The 19,980-nt window shown below is 42.4% G+C and overlaps 1 protein-coding gene across 4 annotated transcripts in view; it reads right to left on the bottom strand.

Annotated features, from left to right (window-relative positions):
* Window positions 1-8,352: 8,352 nt before the first annotated feature.
* LOC134203386 (dedicator of cytokinesis protein 3) overlaps window positions 8,353-19,980 on the bottom strand; it is a 266,225-nt gene continuing 254,597 nt past the window's right edge. For 3 of the 4 annotated variants that reach the window (XM_062678260.1, XM_062678274.1, XM_062678281.1), the window contains 8 exons: window positions 11,982-12,091; window positions 11,713-11,730; window positions 11,393-11,599; window positions 11,152-11,317; window positions 10,870-11,091; window positions 10,563-10,802; window positions 10,347-10,501; window positions 8,353-10,228 (listed from right to left, as the gene is read on the bottom strand). In XM_062678260.1, the coding sequence (XP_062534244.1) occupies window positions 8,596-10,228; window positions 10,347-10,501; window positions 10,563-10,802; window positions 10,870-11,091; window positions 11,152-11,317; window positions 11,393-11,599; window positions 11,713-11,730; window positions 11,982-12,091 (2,751 nt within the window). In that variant the 3' untranslated portion in view covers window positions 8,353-8,595. The remainder of the gene's footprint in view (window positions 10,229-10,346; window positions 10,502-10,562; window positions 10,803-10,869; window positions 11,092-11,151; window positions 11,318-11,392; window positions 11,600-11,712; window positions 11,731-11,981; window positions 12,092-19,980) is intronic. The other variant, XM_062678267.1, reaches the window with a different exon arrangement.

Here is a 19,980-nt window from a genome sequence, read left to right as displayed (position 1 = left end):
ATAATGAAATGAGTTAGTATTTTAGCATATTCGAGACATTCGAGTTCGATTTTAAAGTAAATTTTTAAGGATGTCTAAATTCTTAAAGAAGGAAGGAGTTGTTGTATTAGTGCTAGAGAGCAATAACAATCAGAAGAGTATGAAATAGTGTGTTGAGAAAAGGAATATTCTTGTAAGAGTTCTGAAATGAACTTATCTCAAGTCAGTTAATGTTTGTACAGCACCAGAACTAGACGTTGTGGGTAATAAAGTGAGCCTGAAAAAGTATTCGCATTTTATGGTATCATTGTTGGATGAAGTAGAACGTATGTCTTTTTCATAATACAAATAATGAACCAAACTAAAATATCTCATGTCTAGAAATACTACAATAAGAGGTCGGCGGAGACGCCATCTTGTTTCCAATCGAACCGTCAAAAGCGGTTCCAATTCGACTTGTTTACATATTTGCTTCCATAAGAAGCAAGCAAAATTGATGCCAGTATTATTTTCACGATTTCATGCATTTTCATACGTTGCCATTTCTACAGTTTTTCACTCCGCCGGTCTCTGGTTATAGGGTTGCTACTCATGTAGTCTTTTGTGGCTCAATAAGCGGTATGTCTACATCACGTCGCCAAAGTGCACAAAGTGAACAACAATTTGTTCATAGTTAGGGATCATATATATCTATACGGGCGAATACTTTTCCAGACGATTTAGCAACGCTGTTGATTTCGTTATTTATATTTATAATCAGACTAAGGCCGAAGTGGCCTGTGCGGTATATAAGAGTCTTCTCCATTCGGCTCGGTCCATGGCTACACGTCGCCAACCACGCAGTCTACGGAGGGTCCGCAAGTCATCTTCCACCTGATCGATCCACCTTGCCCGCTGCGCACCTCGCCTTCTTGTGCCCGTCGGATCGTTGTCGAGAACCATTTTCACCGGGTTACTGTCCGACATTCTGGCTACGTGCCCGGCCCATCGCAGTCGTCCGATTTTCGCGGTGTGAACGATGGATGGTTCTCACAACAGCTGATGCAATTCGTGGTTCATTCGCCTCCTCCACGTACCGTCCGCCATCTGCACCCCACCATAGATGGTACGCAGCACTTTCCTTTCGAAAACTCCAAGTGCGCGTTGGTCCTCCACGAGCATCGTCCAGGTCTCGTGTCCGTAGAGGACTACCGGTCTAATTAGCGTTTTGTAGATTGTCAGTTTGGTACGGCGGCGAACTCTATTCGATCGGAGCGTCTTGCGGAGTCCAAAGTACGTACGATTTCCAGCCACTATGCATCTCCGAATTTCTCTGCTGGTATCATTTTCGAAAGTCACCAGTGAGCCCAAGTACACAAATTCTTCTACCACCTCGATTTCGTCACCACCGATGCAAACTCGCGGTGGGTGGCTCACATTGTCTTCTCTTGAACCTCTTCCTATCATGTACTTCGTCTTCGACGTGTTGATGACTAGTCCGATCCGCTTAGCTTCCCTCTTCAGTCTGATGTAGGCTTCCTCCATCTTCTCAAAGTTACGTGCCATAATATCTATGTCGTCAGCGACGCCAAATAGCTGGACGCACTTATTGAAAATCGTACCACTCTTTAATCCCTGCTCTTCGTATTACCCCTTCCAAAGCGATGTTGAATAGCAAACACGAAAGACCATCACCTTGCCGTAACCCTCTGCGGGTTTCGAAGGGACTCGAGAATGCCCCTGAAACTCGAACTACGCACATCACCCGATCCATCGTCGCTTTGATCAACCGTATCAGTTTATCCGGAAAACCGTGTTCGTGCATTAGCTGCCATAGCTGGTCCCGATCGATTGTATCATATGCGGCTTTGAAGTCGATGAATAGATGATGTGTGGGCACGTTGTATTCGCGACATTTCTGCAGTACTTGGCGAATGGCGAACACCTGGTCCGTGGTGGAGCGTTCGCCCATAAAACCCGCCTGGTACTGCCCCACGAACTCCCTTGCAGTTGGTGCTAGTCGACGGCATAAAATTTGGGAGAGTACCTTGTAGGCGGCGTTCAGCAATGTGATTGCGCGGTAGTTGCTACAATCCAGCTTATCGCCCTTTTGTAGATGGGACACAAGACACCTTCCATCCACTCCTGCGGCAAAACTTCCTCCTCCCAAATCTTGGTAATGACCCAGTGCAGCGCTCTAGCCAGTGCCACACCACCGTGTTTAAATAGCTCTCCTGGTAGTTGGTCAACCCCAGGGGCTTTGTTGTTCTTCAGCCGGCCAATCTCCTCCTGGATTTCCTGGAGATCCGGAGCCAGTAGAATTATGTCCTGCGCGCGTTCTCCCAGGTCCATCACCATACCGCCATCTTCGTCTGCCACATCGCCATTCAGGTGTTCTTCGTAGTGCTGCCGCCACCTTCGGATCACCTCACGCTCGTTCGTAAGAAGGTTCCCGTTAATGTCCTTACACATATCAGGCTGTGGCACGTGGCCCTTACGTGAACGGTTTAACTTCTCATAGAACTTTCGTGTGTTATTAGCGCGGTACAGTTGCTCCGTCTCTTCACGGGCTCGAACTTCCTGCTGGCGCTTTTCCTCTAGAAAATCGAGTTTTATCTGTTCCGGGCCCATTTATATTGTCCCTCGTTCGCCCTCGTGCTGTGTTGCAGCAATCTTGCCCATGCTGCATTCTTCTCTTCCACTAACTGCTCACATTCGCCAGTAATACTAGTCGTTTCTCTGATCCGGGGCCACCGTGCCAGGTGCAGCTGTTGCGGTGCTACCAATGGCTGATCGAATATCTCTCCAGCCATCTTCAAGAGACGCTGCGCCTAGCTGCTCTTCCGTTGGAAGTGCCACTTCCAGCTGTTGCGCGTATTCTTGGGCTAGTCTACCATCTTGTAGCCGCCCAATGTTAAGCCGCGGCGTCCGACTTCGACGCGTGTTGTACACCGTCGAGAGTTTTGAGCGCAGGCATACTGCAACGAGGTAGTGGTCGGATTCAATATTCGCACTGCGGTAAGTGCGGACGTTCGTGATGTCGGAGAAGAATTTATCGTCGATTAGAACGTGGTCGATTTGGTTTTCCGTTTCTTGGTTAGGTGATCTCCATGGGAAAGAAGGTGCTTCGAACTACCATTCCGCGGGAGGCTGCGAAGTTTATGCATCGTTGGCCGTTGTCATTCGATACGGTGTGCAGACTATCCGGTCCGATGACCGGTCTATACATTCCTCCCTTCCTACCTGTGCGTTCATGTCACCGATGACGATTTTAACGTCCCGCAGTGGGCATCCATCGTATGTCTGCTCCAGCTGTGCGTAGAACGCTTCTTTCTCGTCGTCGGGTCTCCCTTCGTGGGGGCAGTGCACGTTGATGATGCTATAGTTGAAGAAACGGCCTTTAATCCTCAGCTTGCACATCCTTGCGTTGATTGGCTGCCACCCAATCACGCGTTGGCGCATCTTACCCAGCACTATGAAGCCGGTTCCCAGCTGTTGATTTCGTAACCAACGCTTATTCGATAAAACTTTTTGAAAAATCTTTTCAATACAATCGCAATACCTCTCGATCTGCAACAATAACGGTGTTCATTTGGCTCCAGATTTTGGGAGTTCTCAATGCTCGATTGTCTCAAGATGGTCGCTATCAGATATCTCTGAATGTAGGATCCCTATAGTGTAAAATCAGCAGTGATTCAAATCGTTCAGGGCTTTCAGTTTGAATATGAATCTGAAACATTCATTTTCCCAGCAGCTGTTCTAGATTCATTTTATACCAGTTAAATGTCAAAAAATAAAACTGGTATAACGCTCCGTTCTATTTTCTGCAGATTTGAACCACGATTGAATCACGTGATTCAAATATTTTCTAATTGTTTTGGTGTATATGGTGTATGAATGCGTCATTTTATCTACGGATCAATCCACTTTGCAATTACGGCGCCTTTCTTGGCGCCAACATGATGATTTCATTTAATTGAAAATTTGAAAAACATGAACAGAACACTGCTGGGGAAACCAGTGAGTTTGTTCTATTTGGCTCCAGATTCAAACTAGAATAGTGGTCGAAAATTTGGAATGAAACTGAATCACTCCTGATTTCACTGCAAATTGAAAAACTAATATCTGTAAGCGGAACGCATTGCGTAATGCAAGTTCTAATTCCTAAAGGAGTACATACTCTTAGACATCGCTATCTTACCGTTAAGGGTCGCATTCCGGTTAAAACGAGATTTTAAAAGGTACTAAAACAATATTAAATTTGTTACCAAAACTTACAACAATTAGAAAACGTATACATACATAAACTAAAATAAAGGATCTGTTTAAATTTCTGGAGACGCTGTTTTCTGTTTGTTGCCACTTTGGCAATAGGGAGAATGGTACCAACTGGTAATGGGCATTTCGGCTGTTTTAGATAATAAAAGTGACAAGCAGTTTTCACTTTGTAAAAAAGAGTTGAAAAACTTTACTCTTCTACACACATCCTGCAGAGAATATTATATATATTTTCCCCCACTTTTTCATACTCGTAGTGACAATAGCATCGAATCAGATCATTTAGAATTAGTTCGTCTACATAGTCTTCCTTATAGCTAACCGTCCTCGTTCCAATGCAACCCTCCTTTCCATTATGTCGCTAGAACTAAAATCACCACAATCAAAACCGTTCCGTCCGAATAAAATTATCCGTACCCATTGCATGACTAGTATCATCTCAAAATACATTCTGTTTCCTGTTTTTGTTAGTTAAAGTGTTTCGTTTCGTATTAGTTGTACAATAATGTAATGCTTTAAAAAGTTGTAATAAAACTCATGTCTGTTGAAAAAAGAACACGCCTAAATAATTATTTCCATTTTTGCCTAACTTTAAGATTGAAATCATAATCGTTTGGTTTTCGTATCAAATTTTCATGTATCAATGAAAGTATATCTAATGAAGTTACAATAAAAAAACAATTAAACAGCCTAGGGTTATCACTAGCAATTTATATAAATATAATATTTCATTCTGTTTGGAAACAGTTTGCATGGAGAAATGTAATTTAAACTCAACTGACATATAGACAACACACTTGTAATGCTATACATGTTAGCATCTATGCCAATACATTCTTTAAATAGAGAACCTTCTTTTTTGTCCAGCGTGGACATATGAAAAAACCTTCCGAAATACATATAATGACAAAAAGTGTTAGAATAATGCGCTGAGATGAGTAATTTAATCTAAAGCCAATTTTTGTCTATTGGAATTGAAACATATTGGAATACATAAATATTTTTCAATGTTGAAAGTTGATTGGCTGGAAAATATGTATATTTGCTCGAAATATGTTCGTGACAATAAATTGGTGACTTACAGATGATTGGTATTGCCTTACTTTCACTCTCACGGTGTCCCTTATTTCTAGATTGGTTTGAGGATAGGTCGTGTGTGCCTTCATTGAAATGTATTCTAACAAGTTAATTATTACCCAGTACAGTTTTCTTGTTCCTTTGGCTAGACAAGGAATCATTATCCGCCAACTTGTGATTCGAAACAAGTCAAAATTTCGATAATTTGTAGCAATGTAGGCATACACGATCTTTTCTCAAAGAAGAATGTGATAATATTTAGGTTGTTAACATTTACAAATTAATTATTGATTTTTTAAAACCAGTAACTTGCAGAGTATTATAGGAGATTAATCAATCACATGATTGCGCCACGATACATAAATTATTTGTTTGACTAAATTATCGAAAAAGTGTTTTCCTAGATGATCGTTTTCAAAATTTTCAATTTTGGGAAATGTGTATCCGACATGACATTCACTGGTCGGAATTGCTTGTGTGAACAGTTCGAAAATAATCTGATAAAAATATCGGAAGTCAAGTGTGACTAAACCCTGAATACGAGTTGCTCAAGGTTTTCCAATACGTTCTCGAGTTCAGTCCACATTATCTACCAGATCAACCCATGCTTTTGCAATGTCCTCATCGTTGGTATATATTCAATCCGGTTCAATAAGAATAGGTGCATCATGTAAACTTGAATACGAGATGTTCAAGGTACTCCAAAACGTTCTCGTGTTCAGTCCACGTTGTCTACGAGATCAACCAAGGCTTTTGCAATGTCCTCAACGTCGTTGTGTACCCAATCCGGTTCAATAAGCATATGTGCATCATGTAAACCTAATTTTTCTTGAATGCGAGTTGCTCAAGGTTCTCCAAAACAATTCAATACACCCCCAATAAAGTAGCAACATGAAACTTACGTGTTTGCACTCTGTGGGTGACCTGTCTATCGAATTAAAAAGCTTCAGAAGTACACTCCCGTGAAGTCACTTGAAGGGTTGAACAAAAATAAAAGTTGCCAACATAATAACAAGAGCATCATTCAGAATCAGTGTTGTCCTGGAGATCCTCTTTGGGTCTGTTCAAATATTACGTAACGCAATAGGGGGTGGGGGGTTGTTTGATTTTTGTTACGATTTGTTACGGAAAATATTGGGGGTTGGGGGTCATTAGAAATATTGTTACGCGTAACAAATCGTTTGCACAGCGAAAAAATATTTTGAAAAATTAAAAAAAAAATCATTATCTTTGAAATAGCATGAAATATACAATAGATCATTATTTATTGCACTGTCCTTTAAATTCTACTGAAATTAAGATCTTTTTCAAAAAATAGCATTTGTTACGCGTTACGCATAGGGGTGGGGGTGGTTCTGAAAATTGTTACGGATTGTTACGAGGGGGTGGAGGGTTCTTAAAAACAACGTTTTCCGCGTTACGTAATATTTGAACAGGCCCTTATGCAACTTTATAATAAGAAACTTTGGTTGAATCTACGTTAAAAAAAGTTGTCCTAAAAAGGTTAAACGTCAATTTTTCATTTTATTTTTTTTTTTTCAAGTGTGCAAGTATGAAAAACAAGGACGTTTGACACATAAAGTTTTGTCTTGAGCAATACATGTTAGTGCTGTCCAATGAGCAACTCGAAGTAGCTCAAAGCGGCTCAAAGTTGTTCCCGTGTTGCTAGATCTTTTTTGTCAACAAATGAACATGAGAGGGATGGGAACAACTTCGAGCTGCTCATTTGACAGCATTGTTGATCACAAGATTTACCACGCCATTAGCAATATAATACTTATGGCATCTACTGCTGGGGCAGCGATACTTTTGTGTGCATTGTGTGGCCGTACACTTAGGGCCCATTCACAAATTACATAACGCTTTAGGGGGTGGGAGGGTGTCTGTCCGAGCGTTACGGCCCATACAAATTTTAGAACCCTTCCATACAAAACACGTTAGGAGGGGGTGGGTGGGGGTTGAAAATGGTCTATTTCAGCGTTATGTAATTTGTGAATGAACCCTTATTACGTAAGCACTTATGAGTTATGAGGAGAGATAGGGGGAGTGAGTCATTTTCTAACAATTCATATAAGGATCTGTTCAAATATTACGTAACGCGAAAAATTTTGTTTTTAAGAACCCCCCACCCCCTCGTAACAATCCGTAACAATTTTCAGAACCACCCCCACCCCTATGCGTAATGCGTAACAAATGTAATTTTTTGAAAAAGATCTTAATTTTAGTAGAATTTGAAGGACGGTGCAAGAAATTATTATCTATTGTATATTCCATGCTTTTTCAAAGATAATGAATATTTTTTGAATTTTTTAAAATATTTTTCCCTATGCAAATAACTTGTTACGCATAACAATATTTCGAAGGACCCCCACCCCCTATATTTTGCGTAACAAAGCGTAACAAAAATCAAACAACCCCCCACCCCCTATTGCGTTACGTAATATTTGAACAGACCCTAAATAAAAATTATACTAAGGACACACCTGTGGTACTTGTACCATGGTACAAGAGAACAAGAAAATTATTCCAAGACTATCTTTAATAAAGACAATAATTGGTATGGTACTCATTTCAAGATTCTTGTACCATGGTACTTGTACCACCAGTGTGTCATTAGTATTAATGTGTATAAAAAAAAAATCTTACATGCACGGAAGAAAAAAAGTACCCAAAATTGAGTATTTTTAAACTTACTTTTGAGTTATTTTTTCTCTTCTCTTTCATCCACTCTTTCTTTTGTTGTCAAAAACAAAAGAGCCAAACAATCCAACGACCCCGGTTTAATACGGGAAGCCAACTTTGAGTTTTATTACCTGAGGTCGAAATTGAGTGAATTAAACTTACATTTGGGTAAATAAATTTTCCGTTGGGTACTTTTGGGAGTAAAGGCAAACTACTTCGACCCTACTTACTCAATTTTGGCTTCCCGTACGGATGTTCGAGGTTGGGTGAATTAAACTCACTATTGGGTAAAGTATTTCTTCCGTGTGGGGGGAATGGGGACATTTCCATGAGACATTCAAGAGCATAGTCGACGGCTTCCATCGAACAAAACTGAAGAAAATGATGCCTATCTTTAATTGATGAAAAATATGATTCTTAATCATTCAGCAAAACACATTTTCGATTTTCATGTCGTCCAAACCAGCAGACTCACGCTTATCTACAATTTGTATATAGGACAATTTGGCTTAGCTCTAACCTATTATGAAACGGACAAACAGATTGCACAGTACGCACATGCGGTCGTTCAGTGTTTTTCGTCTCCTTCCTCCCCTCATCCTAATAGAAGATTTCCTCCTCATCGTCGTCGTGCCGCAGCGGCACCATTGTAGTGTTCCTAACCTCAACCACATCGTCCGCAGCGGCGGCTCCGTTCAGCGATCGACGACCCAAACTGTTGGTACTCACCGCTTGCTGCTGCGCCTTCGGCACACAATAGGCAACCGCATCGTGGTGATGGTGATGACTATTGTTCGCTGCCGGCGTACTGTCGCATTCGTCACTGAACGAATCGCTAAACGTGTCGTTGAATGGCACAGGCGGAGCGGGGCTGATGTCGTTCAAACTGATCGCATCGCCATCGGAGGATGAGTTCTGGCTCAGATTCAGCGACTGCTGACGCTGATGATGTGGATGGAATTGGTTCGCGATGGTGCTGCTGCCCGCCGTGAAGGAATGCTGATGATGAAGAGCGGCAGATTTGGGTGGAATGGGAGGTGGCGGCGGCTGGCTAGCGCCATTGGCCGTTGTAAGCCGGGAAAGGGATATGTTTATGGAGTTCATGGCTAGCTCCTGAACGTTGATGGAGTTGAACGATTCCGGGTTGGAGTTTGTTTTCTGGTGTCCCCGAGGGGTTGTGGCGCCACCGTTTCCATTCAGGGAAATGTTGTACTCGTCCAGTGGTTCGACGGCTGTTGAATTTGGTTGATGGTAGTGATGGTGATGATGAACTTGAGAGTGAGCGTGTTGCGAACTGTTGTTGAGGTTGTTCAGTTCGTGCGAACTTGTGGATATCCCGGAGTCCCTATTGAACACTCCCAGGTCGTAGTGACCTTTGAGGTCACTTGAACTTCGGGGACTTCCGTAGCTGTTGTTCACGCTTTCATTGAGGGAAATTTCGTACAAGGAGTATTTTTTGGAGCGAGGTCGTGTCGGAACCGAACCCTGCTGCTGTTCAACAAATTCTGTAAAGGGCATGGGATTGGAATTACGTTTATCCGGGGTGTGACCTCGAGGGGGAAGAGGTGGAGCAGATGGGGAGGAAGAGGTTAGGGAATCTCTAGGAGGAACCTGGGGAGCGGGAACCGGAGACGAAGTCATCGCCGTCATGGGTACAATCCCAGTTAATGATAATGTCTTGCGACTTAAATACGTATATGTTTCATCGTGATCCTCGGTGGAGAAGTAGTGCTGCTGTGGCCCCGAGAGCGAAGTGTTCTGATTTGACATCATTGTAGGCTGCACATTAGCAATCGGTAGAGGTGGTAATGGCTTAGTGGGAATGTTTATGTTTGTCTTCCATTCGGATGTACTCTTCTCTAGCTCCAAGAATGCTTCCGAAAGACGGTTATGAAGCGGTAGGACTTCCTCGGAAGCAAGACTGCGGTGCATCTCCAAAGCCTGACGCAGGATGTGCATTTGTTCGAAGATCAGACGCTTCAAGCGTTGGACATGCAAGCTTTGATCACGGCCTTCCGGGGATTTAGCAAAACGCTCGGTAAAGAATGCATCTTGGTACTTATTGAAACCCCCGTTTACGTTAGCATCTACAGAACCTTGAAGCCGCATTGTGAATGGATTAAGATTACGCTTTGGTTCGAGTCGGTACTGGACAATGAGGTCAGATAATTCCTTGTTGACGTTCGATACAGATTCGCAGGCAAACTCAACAGGTGTAAGTTCATGGATAGAGCTGCGGTTACCAAACAAATGAGAAAATCCCACAATATTAGTAGCAATCCAAGTAATACATTGCTTGTAGGTAATCTAAATTGGTCTGCAAACAAAATAACAACCGAAAATATACTCACGCATTTGTCACCTCAAACCACCGTAAGATACCCGGAAGTGGCAATGCTATATCATAGATCGTTCGCTCGATCCAAAGCGACTTGAACTCATTGTCTTTATCTACGACTCCCTTGTGTACGGGGCGATCGTACTGAAACTTGGTAACATCGTTTACCTAAAGAAGAAACATTCCCCATTTTAAATGAATTGCACTTCAGAAACATTTGTTCACATACCTCATAATACTTAGAAATCTTCTCCGGAACGGTCACTTTGGCACTCTTCAGATGGTTTGGATCAGATATTGGACGCACGTTCACCACGTGAAATCGCTGCTCGGGAGAATTCAGTACCGAACTATCCGGTGGATAATGCTTCTTATCTAAGATTTGAGCTGCCGGAAATTCGATTTGCAACCGCTGTATGAATGCACCGATTCTTTCGTATTCCAACCCTCGGTAGATAAATTGCTTGTTCTATAAGAAATTACAAAATCGGATTAAAATCAAATAGGATTAAAATAGGATTAAAAGTCTTCATTACCCTAACAAAAGATGGAAATCCCGTTCCGTAATAGCCGACGCGGAAATACTCCGGCTCCGGCCGAAGTTGTGTCAATATATTCTGGAAGAACTTAGCCTGCTGGGTTAGGACATCGCTCAATCTGTTGTAGTCGAACCGTTTCCGCTCGTAGAATGTTGCAAGCTCTTTGCACAAAGGTATCCCCTTTTCCCAGCATTTACCTTTATCGAAGTGGTTGATGATCTGCAAAGTATTCAAATGGTTTAACCCAAATTCAAATTCAGCCAAAACAACTACTCTCACATTCTTGTAGATCTTCTCCTTCTGTTCCCACTCCCGAGGTCCGTTACTCTCGTCTGATACGTTTTCGCTGTCCCATGAGAGCATATCGGCATACAGCTTCAGTGTCAGTCCAGCCTCAATGTAGTTCTCTGCGCCCAAATGTAAGTCCAACAGTTTGTAGATGTACCTTGAAAGCAACCATCCAGAACGGTCATTCCAAATTCAAATTCTACGTTAACCGCCAAGGCACATGTCAACTCACCTCACATACATCTCCTTCCGGTTGATTTCGTCGTTGTAGAAATTGAGCAAATTGACGGTGCAAGTCATTCGTTTGTCCCGATTCTCGTCGCCCTGCATCACACTGCGGTAGTCCAGCAGCCGTTCCAAAAGTCGCGTTACGGACGAAATGAAAGCCGTTCCCGATTCTCGCCACGAGGGATTCTCCGCTTGAACTCGTTCCAGCAGACTGTGAGGTTTTGTGTGTTTAAAAGATTGAAAGCATTGAAAAATGGCATGGGAGTTAGCGAAAGTTGTAGTTATTACGATTATTATAAGGATTTTAGGACTGTTAACACTTACGCTAGACACAACTGTTCCCTGGTTTATGATATGGCGATTGATGATGAGCGGAAGTAGTAGTTTGGTAGTAGTAGTGGACCACATGCGAATCGATTGTTTTGTACAATGAGTTCAAAAATATGCGATGAGTGATAACGTGAAGCATGAAATCGAAAATAAACAGCATTTTACGAACGATCAATCTTCTTTACTGATCTTTATTGGTTAGTACAAGCGAGAAATCATCACAACATATTTGACTAGAGTTATATTAAAACAGAGATACTTACATAGTGCTGAAGAGTTCGCGGTACTCATCGTCGCCTTTGTTCTCGCTAATTAGAAGATCGAGCTTGTCTATCAACTCACTCTCCACCAATCGAAAAGAGCCACGGGATATCTGTTGGGAGAATATGAAGAAAGCAAATAAAAGATATTTTAACAAATATTTGGAACAGAAATCAGCAACAATTTTGGAAGAGCAACGAAACTACTTAAATTAAATTATTCGAGCCATCGAATCAGCATTAGTATCGTATCCCATCCCATTCTATCCAGCTATCCATTCTATCCAGCTATTCGTTCTATCCATCTATCCATTCTATCCAGCTATCCATTCTATCCAGCTATCCATTCTATCCAGCTATCCATTCTATCCAGCTATCCATTCTATCCAGCTATCCATTCTATCCAGCTATCCATTCTATCCAGCTATCCATTCTATCCAGCTATCCATTCTATCCAGCTATCCATTCTATCCAGCTATCCATTCTATCCAGCTATCCATTCTATCCAGCTATCCATTCTATCCAGCTATCCATTCTATCCAGCTATCCATTCTATCCAGCTATCCATTCTATCCAGCTATCCATTCTATCCAGCTATCCATTCTATCCAGCTATCCATTCTATCCAGCTATCCATTCTATCCAGCTATCCATTCTATCCAGCTATCCATTCTATACAGCTATCCATTCTATCCAGCTATCCATTCTATCCAGCTATCCATTCTATCCAGCTATCCATTCTATCCAGCTATCCATTCTATCCAGCTATCCATTCTATCCAGCTATCCATTCTATCCAGCTATCCATTCTATCCAGCTATCCATTCTATCCAGCTATCCATTCTATCCAGCTATCCAGCTATCCAGCTATCCAGCTATCCAGCTATCCAGCTATCCAGCTATCCAGCTATCCAGCTATCCAGCTATCCAGCTATCCAGCTATCCAGCTATCCAGCTATCCAGCTGTCCAGCTATCCAGCTATCCAGCTATCCAGCTATCCAGCTATCCAGCTATCCAGCTATCCAGCTATCCAGCTATCCAGCTATCCAGCTATCCAGCTATCCAGCTATCCAGCTATCCAGCTATCCAGCTATCCAGCTATCCAGCTATCCAGCTATCCAGCTATCCAGCTGTCCAGCTATCCAGCTATCCAGCTATCCAGCTATCCAGCTATCCAGCTATCCAGCTATCCAGCTATCCAGCTATCCAGCTATCCACCCAGACAACCACACATCGCATAAGAATGTACGATTAAAATCGTTTGCCGATCCAAATTTCATCAAAATCGCATTGTGGTGCGAAGCTCATCAGTTTATTTATAAACTTTCCCGCACAGTATGCTATTTTGCGAGTTTATTCCAGCTTCATATGTTGACATCGCATATTCCTGCAAACAAACTCAAACGAAATCGGATTATCTGTCAAACAGAGTTTGTTATCACAAACGACATCGCAATGTATAACAAACAAACTCGCATAAAAATCGTGCATGTCGCATACACTGCCGTTCAACGTCGGATAAGAAATACACATATATCGCCTCCACTTTTGTACGCAAAAAGCGTTTTCGCGACTGGTAAGCGATGAAATTTGTGTGCATAGGCATCGCATAACAGAAAAACAATTCTATTATGCATGCATTCTGGTTGTCTGGGCAGCTATCCAGCTATCCAGCTATCCAGCTATCCAGCTATCCAGCTATCCAGCTATCCAGCTATCCAGCTATCCAGCTATCCAGCTATCCAGCTATCCAGCTATCCAGCTATCCAGCTATCCAGCTATCCAGCTATCCAGCTATCCAGCTATCCAGCTATCCAGCTATCCAGCTATCCAGCTATCCAGCTATCCAGCTATCCAGCTATCAGCTATCCAGCTATCCAGCTATCCAGCTATCCAGCTATCCAGCTATCCAGCTATCCAGCTATCCAGCTATCCAGCTATCCAGCTATCCAGCTATCCAGCTATCATCCAGCTATCATCCAGCTATCCAGCTATCCAGCTATCCAGCTATCCAGCTATCCAGCTATCCAGCTATCCAGCTATCCAGCTATCCAGCTATCCAGCTATCCAGCTATCCAGCTATCCAGCTATCCAGCTATCCAGCTATCCAGCTATCCAGCTATCCAGCTATCCAGCTATCCAGCTATCCAGCTATCCAGCTATCCAGCTATCCAGCTATCCAGCTATCCAGCTATCCAGCTATCCAGCTATCCAGCTATCCAGCTATCCAGCTATCCAGCTATCCAGCTATCCAGCTATCCAGCTATCCAGCTATCCAGCTATCCAGCTATCCAGCTATCCAGCTATCCAGCTATCCAGCTATCCAGCTATCCAGCTATCCAGCTATCCAGCTATCCAGCTATCCAGCTATCCAGCTATCCAGCTATCCAGCTATCCAGCTATCCAGCTATCCAGCTATCCAGCTATCCAGCTATCCAGCTATCCAGCTATCCAGCTATCCAGCTATCCAGCTATCCAGCTATCCAGCTATCCAGCTATCCAGCTATCCAGCTATCCAGCTATCCAGCTATCCAGCTTCTATCCAGCTATCCAGCTTCTATCCAGCTATCCAGCTTCTATCCAGCTATCCAGCTTCTATCCAGCTATCCAGCTTCTATCCAGCTATCCAGCTTCTATCCAGCTATCCAGCTTCTATCCAGCTATCCAGCTTCTATCCAGCTATCCAGCTATCCAGCTTCTATCCAGCTATCCAGCTATCCAGCTTCTATCCAGCTATCCATTCTATCCAGCTATCCAGCTATCCAGCTATCCAGCTATCCAGCTATCCAGCTATCCAGCTATCCAGCTATCCAGCTATCCAGCTATCCAGCTATCCAGCTATCCAGCTATCCAGCTATCCAGCTATCCAGCTATCCAGCTATCCAGCTATCCAGCTATCCAGCTATCCAGCTATCCAGCTATCCAGCTATCCAGCTATCCAGCTATCCAGCTATCCAGCTATCCAGCTATCCAGCTATCCAGCTATCCAGCTATCCAGCTATCCAGCTATCCAGCTATCCAGCTATCCAGCTATCCAGCTATCCACCCACCCAGCCATCCAGCCACCCTGCTATCCAGCTATCCAGCTATCCAGCTATCCAGCTATCCAGCTATCCAGCTATCCATCCAGCTATCCAGCTATCCAGCTATCCAGCTATCCAGCTATCCAGCTATCCAGCTATCCAGCCATCCAGCTATCCAGCTATCCAGCTATCCAGCTATCCAGCTATCCAGCTATCCAGCTATCCAGCTATCCAGCTATCCAGCTATCCAGCTATCCAGCTATCCAGCTATCCAGCTATCCAGCTATCCAGCTATCCAGCTATCCAGCTATCCAGCTATCCAGCTATCCAGCTATCCAGCTATCCAGCTATCCAGCTATCCAGCTATCCAGCTATCCATCCAGCTATCCAGCTATCCAGCTATCCAGCTATCCAGCTATCCAGCTATCCAGCTATCCAGCTATCCAGCTATCCAGCTATCCAGCTATCCAGCTATCCAGCTATCCAGCTATCCAGCTATCCAGCTATCCAGCTATCCAGCTATCCAGCTATCCAGCTATCCAGCTATCCAGCTATCTAGCTATCCAGCTATCCATCTATCTAGCTATCCAGCTATCCAGCTATCCAGCTATCCAGCTATCCAGCTATCCAGCTATCCAGCTATCCAGCCATCCAGTATCATCCAGCTATCATCCAGCTATCCAGCTATCCAGCTATCCAACTATCCAGCTATCCATTCTATCCAGCTATCCAGCTATCCAGCTATCCAGCTATCCAGCTATCCAGCTATCCAGCTATCCAGCTATCCAGCTATCCAGCTATCCATTCTATCCAGCTATCCATCCAGCTATCCAGCTATCCCGCTATCCAGCTATCCAGCTATCCAGCTATCCAGCTATCCAGCTATCCAGCTATTCAGCTATCCAGCTATCCAGCTATCCAGCTATCCAGCTATCCAGCTATCCAGCTATCCAGCTATCCAGCTATCCAGCTATCCAGCTATCCAGCTATCCAGCTATCCAGCTATCCAGCTATCCAGCTATCCAGCTATCCAGCTATCCAGCTATCCAGCTATCCAGCTATCCAGCTATCCAGCTATCCAGCTATCCAGCTATCCAGCTATCCAGCTATCCAGCTATCCAGCTATCCAGCTATCCAGCTATCCAGCTATCCAGCTATCCAGCTATCCAGCTATCCAGCTATCCAGCTATCCAGCTATCTATCTATCTATCTATCTATCTATCTATCTATCTATCTATCTATCTATCTATCTATCTATCCGTTGAATTGTATCGGAGCGCGCTCATTTACTTTACAGACAGCGGTTGTTCAGCTCTGGCAACCCCACTCGGCGACTGAATTTCAGCAAAGACTTCCAACCTGTGTAAAAGCTCATGCGCAATCTTTGCTTGCACGCTGAGCGTTGGAGAAGAGCGCGACATTACGCTCAACTTTCCCAAAGAACCTATATTTTGTTTACGCCCCTAAAAAAGTGTCTTTTTTGTTGCTGCCAATTCTAGAGTGCTTTGAAAATAGGTCGTATGTGTAAAAGAGAGTCTCTCTTTGGATCTATTCTCTTTCGATTATTACGAACTTGATTACGAAGCTAAACAAAAGTTTACTTCGAATTTCTTGGCAGACATCCAAAGACAATAGCTTTGTTTATCATGCTGAAGTGGAAATGTAGCAAAATATGCAAAACTAGCCGATATATTAGCAACAGAGAGCGTGATCAAAGAGAATCTTTCTTTTGCACATACGACCTATTCTCAAAGCAATCTAGAATTGACCTTTCCCGTCGAAAATTGTATCTCGTTTTATTGTCTCAGTGCACTCACAAAAAACGCCGCATTATATTCATGAGTTTACACATGGATTTTTGCAATCGGGGTAGCGAAATGGATTCCATATTTTCGACACATATATTCCATGCGCACACATTTATTGCATAAGTGTTCACACATTCTATCCATGTGAGTAACAGTATCCATGAGTGAATTTGTATGCAATTAAGTATGTGCCGAGCCGACGCATGATATGCATATTTCAAAATACATGAATTTTTGCCATAAAGTATGTGTCCATTTTCCTAAGTGTCGATTCTTTGGCTTATTTAAGGCTGCCTTACACCTCGGGAAAATTTTCCGCCGGAATTTGGTCCCCGTGTATTTTGAAGGGGGCCGGGATTTTGATTTTCCGTGTCCAAATCCTGAAAACATCGCATATGCAAAAATGCATGGGGAAAAATTTCCGCCGGAACTTGGTCCCCGTGTATTTTGAAGGGGGCCGGGATTTTGATTTTCCGTGTCCAAATCCCGAAAACATCGCATATGCAAAAATGCACAGGAAAAAAATCCGCTGACCAAATTCCCGAGGTGTGAGGCTATCTTACACCTCGGGAATTTGGTCCGCGGAATTTTTCTCCATGTGTTTTTACATATGCGATGTTTTCGGGATTTGGGCACGGAAAATCAAAATCCCGGCCCCGTTTTAAATGCACGGGGATCTAAAGAACTCATATTTTTTTAAACCTGTAACTATTTTAAAACCGAAAACAAAAACCAAAAAAGTGCTGCACGTGCACAGGCCTGAAAAATTCACCCGATATTCATTTCAAAACCTGCCAATCTTTACCCGGTAAAAATCGTTTACTCATTAATGGGTACTTTTTGTCTGCTATCTCGTTCTCTCTGCTTAAAAATTTTACCCATTTTGGGAGAATAAGTGGATTTACTCATTTAAATGAGTAGATCCACTTATTCTTTCAAAATGGGTAAATTTTTCAACAGAAAAAGAGATAGCAAAAAAAGTACCCATTAATGAGTAAACGTCATTTCTCCGTGTACAAAAACAGCACTTTTTCGATTTTGGTTTCAAATTTTAAAAATGAGGCGTTAAAAATTATGGGTTTTTGGGAAAGTTGATCTTAAATAAGCCAAGAAATCGGGGGGAGAAGGCGGAGCACTGAGGGTCTGTCTCAATTGGATAATTAAACTGAAATTAAACTTAAGAGTGACATTTCAGTAATTATCAAATAACCCTGCTCGCAGAGCAAGATTACTTTTGACAGATATCGAATCATTTTCCATCGATGTCCTATTGGAATTGCTGGGTAGCACCAGCCATTCTTATAACGGGGTGATTTTTAATTCTCGAACTGTCACTTTTAAGTTTAATTCTCCAAATGAGACAGACCCTGAATCCCTACCCCGACATGTGCTGGTTCTAAAATGTAAACAACAGTGTTAATTCTCTACCACCTTTTTGTTATGGCGAGGCAATTTTTATGCACACTTTTGTTTTCGATATTTTATCAAAATTAAACACTCAATCATGCAGCAATATAACGATGTGGTATGCTTGAGATACCTGCTTGATTAAAGGGACTCGAAAAAGAATTTATTTGCAGTAACTAACCGAATATAAAAATGTTCGCATTAACGATTGCGCCCTAACACTGGTTCTAAGCTTCGATGCAGAGTACACGAGCTTTGTTCGCCAGTGACAGGCGTATGGGGACCTTGCAAAAAATGGATTTAGCAAATAAAAAAATTTAACGGGAAAGGATCTTGCCTTTTGTCGCTTGTTTCGCATGCGACATTTGATTTCCTGACTATAAATTGTATAACAAAAAATCGAAAAAGTGCTGCGCTTTTCAAACTTGGTCTAGCATCAGGCGAAAACTTCAGGTTGGTTTACTTACACGTGCAGCACTTTTTTCGGTTAAGTATTTGAATATTACATTAAATATGTTTTTGATTTTCTTTGTGTCTAACACAAATCAATAATTAGCAGGGTTTCGACTTTTCATTTCAATGAGACCAAAGCAAGCGTTTTTCGGGCCAAGGGAAAATCTTGTTTCGTTGTTTACGTCGAGGAGCATCTTTCACCCATCAATCTTTTCTCTAGATTTAGCATTGGAAGAGGAACGAAAATCTTGCCTATCCAGCTTTTTACGCTAGCCATAAATCAACAAGGGGTGAATCGAATTTGACATGTGCTGTGAACTTGATTTAAAATAATATCTTGGTAGCCATGATTTAGAGTCAACTTACTGATCTGCCAAATTTGATAAAACATCAACATATGGTCCGAGAAACAAGTGCAAGGATTAATTCGTATTTCTTTTACTTTTTAGTGACGAAAAATAATAAAATGGTTTTTTCTAGGATTTTTGTTGAACGCCTAGAACTTAAATTTAAACACAACGGATTGAAAAATCCTTTGAGATACCTATGATTTCAGGAAAAGCGGAACAAAGCCTCATATGCATTCGATCGGCCCAGAAATCTTAAACTGATCACATATTTTACTATCTGAATGACCACTTTGTCATAGGTTACCGGAAGGCTGTAAAACCTAATCTGTGTTATTGGCATGAGCCAGCTACAAGTTGGTCAGCGATTGCGCGATCGTTTTGCAATGTTTCCGCGCTTTGTAATACTATGAAAGCATGAAACTTTCCCTTTTCGATGTGAAAGTGGACTATGCGGAAATGGGATGTTTATATGTCGGAATCACGAATTCTTTTAATTTATATTGAATTGACCTTTCCCGTCAAAAATTGTATCGCGTTTCATTGTCTCAGTCGATTTTTTGGCATATTTCCCAAAGAACCCATATTTTTCAAGCCTCGTGGCTTATAGATGATCATTAAGAAGACTATTGGCTTGTATCCTTGTTTTTATGACATCACCCACATCACTCTGTAATCACGAGCCCATAAGGATTTTACATTAAAATTACTTTTGGAAAGAATTTACAAGAAAACCGTCTCACTCCCATGGTGTGGCTTGTTCATATACACTTATACAATCCTTTTGAGTGGAACTTGAGATAATCTCAGACTGCTCTACTTCCCCCTTCGCCCTTCGTAATCAATGGAGAATTAAAAAAATCCTTGTCCGACATTAGTTCAACTGCCGACCACCTTTCTGAATAATTTTACCTATGCAGTAAGATATCATAGTGAAAACTGATGCCGGTGGATGGGCAATAACT

The sequence above is a fragment of the Armigeres subalbatus genome, chromosome 1 (assembly GCF_024139115.2).
Source record: "Armigeres subalbatus isolate Guangzhou_Male chromosome 1, GZ_Asu_2, whole genome shotgun sequence".
Lineage (NCBI taxonomy): Eukaryota > Metazoa > Arthropoda > Insecta > Diptera > Culicidae > Armigeres > Armigeres subalbatus.
Note: the sequence above shows the minus strand (reverse complement) of the source record. Positions and strands in the feature narration are given on the sequence as shown.